Here is a 10480-nt window from a genome sequence, read left to right as displayed (position 1 = left end):
GGCACCGGAGTGTGGCGATTAGGGGAATTTCACACTAACTTAACTGCAGTGTTAATATAAGCCTCACTTGTGTCTAACAAATAAACTTTACTTTCAGCTACTGCTTGAACACAATCCAACATGGAGGACACAGGAAGCGATGCCTGTTTGTCAGCCAGCACATCCCCTTGGAGCAAAGGTTAGTGAGTGACCCACCCAAAGCCTCCAAACCCACCCATCTGCAACCTCTCCCACCTCCCCTCCGGATAGCAAAAGTGAGCCTCAGTCCCCCCATCTCTGAGATGCAGTTCTTTGACACCCCTGTGTTCTCCCTGGTGCCCCTTGAGTCTAGGAAGTTACGGCTACCTTGGCTGCTCACCTCTGATATCCCCTCAGAGGTGAAGTCACCAGGTTCATGCCTATGTAGATCAGTTGTAAAATGGCACCAAAGTCTCTTTGTTCTATAAATTTCAAACAAAAAGATCAGGCACAATGAAAAATAAGGTTTGGCAATTCTCTTCAAGCCCATTTCACGCTGCTGGTATAAACTCATTGCGCCATTGATTTTTCGTAGTTGCACGTACACTCTTGGTGCATACAGTATGATCCAATAAGGAAGAACTACACATTTCAAAAATACTTTTACCCAGCAATATTTTCACATGGTTTTATTATCAGATCAGTAACCAACAGTATTCATTTTATGTCATATAAGCACAAGGTTGATTTAAAATGCTAGATCTCACATGATTTGTTGATCGAGATTCTGCAGCAAATATTTCAGTGTACTGAAATACACTGCTAGCACAAGTTACTTGTTACTTCTCAAAGTTACCTGCGTTAGTTGTTAACATTCTGGAGATCAGTAAGACATTACCTATGTCCTTCCATTCTGGTCTTATGCAAAACCAAATCATTAGATCTATCAAGCCGTTCGGACATTAGCGTGAGCTTTGCACACAATTCAAAATCAGATTTATTCATCTATCTACACAATGCAGGTGTCATCAGACTGACACTGTCTGTTACCTGTCCAGGAATAAGATGTTACAACTGACAATATAAAACTTCAAATGGTACAGCTGGTCAATGTGCACACTGAAAGAACAAGAGTCACATAGGCACTTGAGAAAAGATAACAGCACAAGAGGATAAGGCACAAAGACTAGACTCACAATATCTTTGGGAAAAAGACAGAATCAGCATCACTGCAGAATGTTCAAATACACTGATTTTACCATAGACACTGATACCCAAATTGTACTACCCATCACTGTATTTCCAAATCTGTTTTAGCACAATTACACTGAACTTACACTGATGTTTACAAATAGTCTGAATATTTTGGAATTGTGGTGACATGAATTTTCACTGTAATGTCACTTTTTTTAATACAGGAGTTTAACAAAATGGTAACTCACTGTTTTGACTTCTGTAGCATCAATCTATGTCCTGATTTTTAATCAGTAAATATATTCTCAATCCATCTCAATTTGCTCCATTATTAAACTTTTAAAAGCACCACCATAATTATTAAGAGGGCATAACAATTTTTTTGCCCAATTAGTGACTGGTTAGGATTTAGACCAGAACTTAAATTAGTTTATTCTGGTATAATTAGATTTATTTCCAATAATTATGTGGCAATCTGAATAAGGAAGAACATTTGAAAGAAAAAAGGGCATCAGGATTGCCAGGGCATTCATTCGCAAATGTAAATCAGAAAGTCAGGATTAAATCACTAATGATCACAAAGATCTTATCAGTCTATTTCAGTATGATTTCTAATAAGCTCATTTGACTTAAAAATTTGTAACTAAGTACCATAGTATTGATTATTAAAATTGAATAAATTCAGAACCATGCTTTTGATATTTAAAGTTACACAAAGTTAGGTGTTATTTTAATAAATCTAAATATAAATCTACCCTTTAAATATAAATTATAAATTAGGACACGAGCAAAATGAATTCCTTGTGAAAGATGAGGTTCAGACTTTGTTAGTGTCCTGCTTTTCAGCATCATAATTGGGACTGTGCGCCACTTGTGCTCTCATTTCCCACACGATTATAATTAAAATTATAAGTGCCAGCGGCCGTCACGGAAAACATGTACGGTTCAGTGTTGGGGAAATTTTTCAGTAGTGAAACTTGCTGTGGCTGATGACACAGTGGGTACAGGCTGGCTAGAGAAGAGCTTGCTGGTCAAACAGGGAGGTACTGCACCACGGCCACAACTTTCCTGCCTAAGTACCTTGCTGGTAACATAAGGCTTGAGGGCTGAAAGGTGGCACAGATGTTTCTCAAACTTAAATTTCACATGTAAATATTTCACATTGCATTGATTTCATTTTATTCATGTGTGCATCTATGTTATTTGTTGAGTCTGATTGAGTGCTTAAACATACTTGCACTCCTCATGCTTTGCATGTATTTATGGTTATATGGTGATTTAGAGATGTTTCTTTTTTAAAACATAGCAGAATTCGGCCATTCAGCCCATCGAGTCTGCTTCACCATTCAATCATAGCTGATTCTTTTTCAAAGAACAAAGAACAAAATCAGCCTGGGAAACAGGCCCTTCAGCCCAACGAGCCCACACTGCCATCTCAACACCACCTCTCTACCCATGACCCCTATCTAATCCCCATTCTCCACTATCTCTAGGAGAAACAATGTTGTGTTTTTTGTTCACTCTTTCTTGAATGTTCGTATAGTGTCCAATGTTGTATGCACCGCTCTGTGGGACACGGCTGAACATGTAGGCTCAGATGAGCTTCCCTATTAAGCATTGTAAAGGATCTTATCCAAGATCACTCTCAGCAGGCATAATTGAAATACTGGACAGAATGTTCCCACTCCTGCGAGCAGCAGGAATTGTGGCAGTGATGGAAAGTCATTTTTTTACTGGTGGGAAATTAGTTTGGAATTCTGTTCTTCTGACTTTGATGGCAGGTTAAGGCAGGTCAAGTTTCCTGCTGATCAGTGTTGGGAACCACATTTGCCATCATTTACATCTCATGAATGCTCATTAAAAAGTCAAACTCACACATGCACTGAGGCATCGATGATGCAGGCTGCAGGCAACCCGCTTCATAATTGTTCTCATTCAAATAAGAAGGAGGGCCCTCCACAGCTTGGCACAGGACTAGGAGGAAGAAGGACCTGGAGCAGCAAGAAGCATTGTGGCCTCAAGGTCAAGAAGTAGCCGGCGAACACGAACCATTGCAAAGGTAAGAATCAGCCTAACCACAGGTGTATCACTGGTGATGCTCTTAACTAGAGATGGGTGAAAGTCAATGTCGGAGGCGGCCTTGTATATCCCAGGATGTGATTACTCACATCTGTCAACCACTGACATCACACATTAACCTTCATCCTGCCTAATTCACAGCACATTTCCCACTTTTGTGGACTCCACAAATCCACACCTTCTCATAGAACATAGAACATTACAGCGCAGTACAGGCCCTTCGGCCCTCGATGTTGCGCCGACCAGTGGAACCAACCTAATGACCCTCTAACCTAAACTATTCCAATGTTATCCATATATCTATCCAATAACCATTTGAACGCCCTTAAAGTTGGCGAGTCCACAACTGCTGCGGGCAGGGCATTCCACGCCCTCACTACCCTCTGAGTAAAGAACCTACCTCTGACATCCGTCCTATAATTATCACCCCTCAATTTAAAGCTATGTCCCCTCATGTTAGCCATCACCATCCGAGAAAAAAGGCTCTCACTGTCCACCCTGTCTAATCCTCTGATCACCTTGTAAGCCTCAATTAGGTCACCTCTTAACCTTCTTCTCTCTAATGAAAACAACCTCAAGTCCCTCACCCTTTCCTCATAAGACCTTCCCACCATACCAGGCAACATCCTGGTAAACCTCCTCTGCACCCTTTCCAATGCTTCCACATATTTCCTATAATGCAGCGACCAGAACAGTACGCAATACTCCAAGTGCGGCCTCACCAAAGTTTTGTACAGTTGCAACATGATCTCATGGCTCTGAAATTCAATCTCTCTACCAATAAAAGCTAACATACCGTATGCCTTCTTAACAACCTTATCAACCTGGTATACAGATGAAAATGCCTTAGTTGCCTTCAAGTCTACTGCCTGGATGAATCAGGTTTTCACATTGGCTGTGGGGATGAAGCAACAGCTGGAGATGAAGTACGATACCAGCAAGTACCCCTGTACAAAACTTGAGTGTCATTTTCTCAAATTTTTGTTAATTAGATTTTATATGCATCTCACAGTCATTAGTTACAATTTAGGAGCTTAAAAAGGTATCAGTAAGATGGGTAACCACGAGGATTGTCATTTTTTTTAAATAATACTTAGTTCTAAATATTATGCAATGGTTTCTGTATTGAGGTTCAGCTACTCTATAGGCAGAACTATAGAGAGAAATTTATCTCTGAATACATGAACACAATAATGCAATCATCAAGGAAAAGCTATATGTTTGAATCTGAAGTTTGTCAATGTAAATTGTCCAATCAAGAAAAATTTAACCTAAATTGTAACAAAAGAAAGCAGATAGATGCAAAAGCATGGATTCCTAATACCAAAAGCCAGTTCAATTATGACTCATTGTGTCCCAGTGGGTTAGAGTAAAATTCATGGAGCATACAAAGAAATAAAGATTCACAATGACATTTTCCTATGTAGTTTTCCTCATGGGAAATGAAATTATTGTATGAATCAGCAGAGCAGAAATATTTTTAGAAGATTCACAGCTGACATATTGTGACTGTGAAACTGTGCACTTAGGAAGAGGTGACGGGTCTGGCTCCGAAATATCCCCCACTTAATTCTTTCTCAGCAGTCCCTTCTGATATGCAAAGAGACCTGCGGCAGCTGCAGAGGCGAGGAACGTTGACCATCCGAGAAGTGTGAAACTTCCTGAAACCGAAGGCAGGTTCCTCTCCCAGAATGTCGTCTTGAAAGGCAGTGCAGGGACATCCTGAAATAAACAATTAGATCGACGTCAGAGACCCAGCAAACTGAAAAGCTACTTTCAAAACACAAGCAAGACTTTAACCAAACAGGGGGGGCTCCGCAGAAGGCTCAACACGTGAAGGACAAAGGTAGAATTGAAAAAATAAGCCAACAACTGGAGGTTACATGTTTGAATTCTCAACCACATTGGAAAAGAGATCCCAGAATTTCATCAGTTTTTATGCAAGCTCAGGTTTGAAAATGAAGGAAGCGAATTGTTTCACTGTGTACAGGGGTTCTGAGAGGGAGTCTTGCACACAGAATAAAATGGTCAAAGACTCAAATTGTTGTTCTTCCAGAGTAGGCTTGTCCAAGGTACAACCCACATGCCGAATGCAGCTCCCCAGAGCCCCTCTGTGAAGCCCCCTACCCCTCCCACGCCCTGAGACCTAACACGCAGCACCCTCCCCGCTCCAGGAGCCCCTCTACACAGCCTCCCAGAGCCCCTCCATGCGCTCCCCCCCCCCCACCCGGGAGCCCTTCCACACCTCCCCCCTGTAGCCCCTCCACGCAGGCCCCCACCTCCCCCACCAGAGCCCCTCCACTCAGCCCCCCTCCGGAGCCCCTCCACGCGGCCCCTCTCAATCAGCTGAGTTTCAATGCTCGATTCTGCCTGGAGCTGCTTCTCCAATCACAGGCTGTTCCTCTCCCGTTCTTGCTGCTGATATGCTGATGAGTGAGCCTATCAGCAGCAAGTAAGGGAGAGTTTCAGTTTATGGTTTTATTAGTGTTACAAGCAAGCTTACATCAACACGGCAATGAAGTTACTGGGAAAAATAAGGGAGCAAAACAGCCTTTGATTGGTGCAGCAATGAACAGTGTCCTGAAGGCTTGTGGGCGAGAGAAGCAAAGGCAAGTTGGAGTGGGAGCGCAGGGAGACGGGCACGGTGGGGCTGGAGGTCAGACAGCCAAGAAATGGCAGCACTGGAGAGCAGGGAGTAAAGTTACGTCGGGGTCAGAGAGGGGAAAGTTGTGTCGGGCCCAGGGAGGTTGAAGTTTGTCATTTAAGCAGGACCAGGGAACATAAGAACATAAGAAATAGGAGCAGGAGTAGGCCATCTGGCCCTTCGAGCCTGCCCCACCATTCAATAAGATCATGGCTGATCTGTCGCTGCTCAGTTCCACTTTCCCGCCCTCTCCCCATAACCCTTAATCCCCTCGCTTATCAAAAACCCATCAACCCACGTCTTAAAAATATTTAGTGAGGCAGCCTCCACCACTTCAACGGGCAGAGAATTCCAGAGATTCACCACCCTTTGAGTGAAGAGATGGTGACTGAGTGAGAAAGGGAGGGAGTGTGTGTGTGTGTGTGTGTGTGTGTGTGTGTGCAAAAACCGAGACAGGGTGTATGGCAGACTCACATAACACCCACCCACCCACCCACTCACACACACACACACACACACACACACACACACACACACACACACACACACACATATTCTAGTATCTTTTGCTTCCTCTTTTTTAACTCAGCGATTTATTGCTATGACGTTGTTTTACATTTGTTCAGCAATTGTTTCTTTCCTTCAAACCTCAACTTCTTTTGGAATTCAGTTTATTGTCATGCCAAACTTCATCTTGCCAAATGTGCTCATCGGCCCTGACAGTCAGAAAAATATGCAGCTAGGGCAAAAGGTTCAGCTTTGTGGCAGGCGTCTTGTTTTGCTGTGTGAAACGGCTGAATTTGAAGGAGCTCACGGCATCAGACGTAAAACCAACATTTGTATGATCAAGTTTGGTGCAGGAAAAAAATTGCCAACGTTGTTTGAGCCAAACATTGGCTTGCTTGTATTCTGATACATGGAACACAATATGTCTACATCCATCTCATTGAAGCTGCTGTGTGCAGTTTTCACGTTGCTGCCTCATTTGCCTGATTTTAGCAAGTAGATGACACGATCCGAGCTGCTGGCTGGCTACACACTCAAAAAGTGGCCTAACAGCATGCAAAGCTGTCATGTGTTCCAGCTAGCCTGAAGGTCTTAAAGGTAATCTGTCTCTCTTAAAGGGCACGCGCAGAAAGAAATGCGTGTTGATACTGCAATTGGAAACTGAAGGCAGAATTTCATGGAGACCTCTGCAGCAGTCATGATAACAGAGTGCCCCAGAGAAACGGGCACGAATCCCTGTGTCCAATTCCTAGTGATGAAAAATCTGTCCTGTAGATGGCCATGGGCCTGACACTGAGGATCCAGAGCCACGCTGGGAAATGTTTAACCACCTTACCTGGATGGTCAAGATCACTGAATGCACCTTCAAACGAACATCTCCTACCCATCATATCAGGCTGCTTAATACATCACATCACTATCATTTACATATGAACATACGAATTAAGAGGAGTAGGCCACTCGGTCCCTTAAGCTTGTCATTCAATACAATCATGGCTGATCTGATTATGCCCTCAACTCTACCTCCCACCTACTCCTGATAATCTTTTATTCCCTTGCTTATCAAGACTCTAACCATCTCTGCCTTAAAATATTCCAAGAATCTACTTCCACTGCATTTTGAGTTCCAAAGACTTATGATCCTCAGAAAAAAATTCTCCTCATCTGTCTTAAATGGGTGATCCCTAATTTTTTAAACAGAGACCCTAGTTCTAATTTTTCCTACAAGAGGAAATATCCTTACCACATCCCCCTGTTAAGAGCACTCAGGATCTTGATATTTCAATCAAGTCACCTCTTGATACAAGTGTAGCCTGTCCAACCTATCCTCAGAAGAAAACCTACCCATTCCTGGTATCAATCCAGCAAACCTTCTCTGAACTACTTCCAATGCATTTACATCTTTCCTTAAATAAGGAGACCAATACTGCATACAGTGCCCAGATGTGCAGTTGAAGTTGTTTACATAGACATGGACAGAAATAAGAGGGTGGTTGTAGAGGGTTGTTTTTCAAACTGGAGGTCTGTGACTAGTGGTGTGCCTCAGGGATCAGTGCTGGGTCCACTATTATCTGTCATTTATATTAATGATTTGGATAAGAATATAGGAGGCATGGTTAGTAAATTTGCAGATGACACTAAGATTGGTGGAAAAGTGGACAGTGAAGAAAGTTATCTCCAATTGCAACGGCATCTTGACCAATTGGACCAGTGGGCTGACGAATGGCAGATGGAGGTTAATTTAGACAAATGCGAGGTGATGCACTTTGGTAGATTGAATCAGAGCAGTACTTACTCATTTAATGGTAGGGCGTTAGGGAGAGTTACAGAACAAAAAGATCTAGGGGTTCTTGCACATAGCTCCTTGAAAGTGGAGTCACAGATGACCGAGTGGTGAAGAAGGCATTTGGCATGCTTGGTTTCATCAGTCAGAACATTGAATACAGGAGTTGGAATGTCTTATTGAAGTTGTACAAGACATTGGTAAGGCCAAACTTGGAATAGGGACTTGATGGATTGAGTTATAAGGAGAGGCTGGATAGACTGGGACTTTTTTCTCTGGAGGCTGAGGGGTGATCTTATAGAATAATGAGGGGCACAGATCAGCTACCTAGTCATTATCTTTTCCCAAAGATAGGGGAGTCTAAAACTACAGGGCATAGGTTTAAGGTGACAGGAGGGAGACACAAAGTGTCCAGAGGGGCAATTTTTTCACACAGAGAGTGGTGAGTGTCTGGAACAAGCTGCCAGAGGTAGTAGTAAAGGCAGGTACAATTTCATCTTTTAAAAAGCATTTAGATAGTTACATGAGTACGATGGGTATAGAGGGATATGGGCCAAATGCGGGCAACTGGATTAGCTTAGGGGTTTTAAAAAAAGGGCGGCATGGACAAGTTGGGCCAAAGTGCCTGTTTCCATGCTGTAAACCTCTGTGTCTCTATGTGGTCTCACCAATGCCCTGTACAACTGAAGTATAACCTCCCTAACTTTTATATTCAACTCCCCTTGCAATAAACAACAACATTCTATAGCTTTCCTAGTTATTTGCTGTGCCAACATACTAGGTTTTGTGGTAATGTGGTACACTGGCAGTGCCAGAGCTCCACTGGGGGGGGAGTAGTCCCCACATCCACAGGAGGAGTGGGCCCATGGGGTTTTCCCATGTGCTGGGATGGTTGGGGGCAGGTGCCGTATGGGGGTTCCTGTTTTTTAAAAAATTGGTCAAAGAGCACCCTGATTTCAGGATTCCTGGCACTGTCGGCCTCTTCAGCCTGATGGTGCGGTGATTATTTAACCTGAGGATCACCACACCTCAGGCCAGGGCTAAGGTTGAGAAGGTGCCTTCATGAATAACCTCAGCCAGTATGGGCATTGAACCTGCACTGTTGCTGTCACTTGGCATCATGAACCAGCTGTCCAACTAACTGAGCTAAATCAACCCACTGGGTAGGGACAATAGGACAGGCAAAGGCACACACAAGAGTAAAGAAAATGCAGTTTTTGTATAATGATGTATTTTTGAATAAAGATGTATGAGGCATTTTTTGTTGGTAAATTTTATTGTGGGATTGTAATCAATGATGGCCATCCCATGGGGGTTGTAAGGTGAGGAATGCTGGATCCATGGTGCTGAAGGAATGTTTACCTGAGAAGTGGAATCTGAACAGACACTCTTACATAGCTCATCTGGAAGTCAGGGGTCTGGCTGAAAACCCTCTGACAGATCCTGCTCCCTTAAGGTAGCTTCTAGACACTTGGTTACAATAGATGTACCCCCATGATAGCAATATTATGCAAATAGTGAAGACCACCATAAAGCTGGGAAACATGCTCCAGTCTGTAGGGGAGGGGTCCCACAGAGTGGTCCAGGCAGTGAAAGTGTGCTTAGGATGCTGATAGTCTGTCCCATCAGGTTTTCATTGAACACATGTTGTACTCAGCTGTTTGGAGATGGAAGGGGACAGATGTATATGGGGTATCTCCTGTCTCTGAATAGCCACCCTCTGGTTCTGCTTGGAAGCATGAAGACAGCAGGAATGCCAGACTGTCTCAGAATGCAGTCATTGTGGCTGCTGCCAGGATAATAGCACTCAGCAACGTGATTCTTTGTGCATGGCCGTACATGAACTGCACACTGATAGAATGGTAACCTTTTAGTTTCTGTACCTCTCCCTGTGGACATGGAATCATGTGTGTGCAATTGATGGTTCCATCCAACATTGGGAATCATGCTATCCTAGCAAATCCACATGCCCACTCATCATGTGATTGTCTCTCTTCACAAGTAGGGTCTTTGTCACCTCCCAAATGTAGTGACAGATGGTGTACAGGGAGATGTTCAATATATTGCCTTGCGGCTGCCTGGAATGATCTGGTTGTGTGGAAGACTGTGGCCATTATGGTCACTAATAACATCATTCTTCCCCTGATGTGAGGCTGCAGCTCCTCTTAAAAGAAATGACACAATCCTATGATTACTTCTTTGTTGAATCTGAGTTGGTTCAAGTATTGCTCTCTAAGATCACGTAAGGTGAGTAGAGTCTTCAATCACAGAATCATAGAATACTACGGTGCAAAAGAGATCCTCTGGCCCATCAA

General features: G+C 43.3%; 1 protein-coding gene across 1 annotated transcript in view; it reads right to left on the bottom strand.

Annotated features, from left to right (window-relative positions):
- Positions 1 to 632: 632 nt before the first annotated feature.
- mao (monoamine oxidase) overlaps positions 633 to 10480 on the bottom strand; it is a 160968-nt gene continuing 151120 nt past the window's right edge. The window contains exon 15 of the mRNA XM_080203830.1: positions 633 to 4953. Within this exon, the coding sequence (XP_080059956.1) occupies positions 4798 to 4953 (156 nt within the window). The 3' untranslated portion in view covers positions 633 to 4797. The remainder of the gene's footprint in view (positions 4954 to 10480) is intronic.

This window comes from Carcharhinus amblyrhynchos, chromosome 15, assembly GCF_965287045.1.
Source record: "Carcharhinus amblyrhynchos chromosome 15, sCarAmb.v2.hapA, whole genome shotgun sequence".
Taxonomy (NCBI): domain Eukaryota; kingdom Metazoa; phylum Chordata; class Chondrichthyes; order Carcharhiniformes; family Carcharhinidae; genus Carcharhinus; species Carcharhinus amblyrhynchos.
Note: the sequence above shows the minus strand (reverse complement) of the source record. Positions and strands in the feature narration are given on the sequence as shown.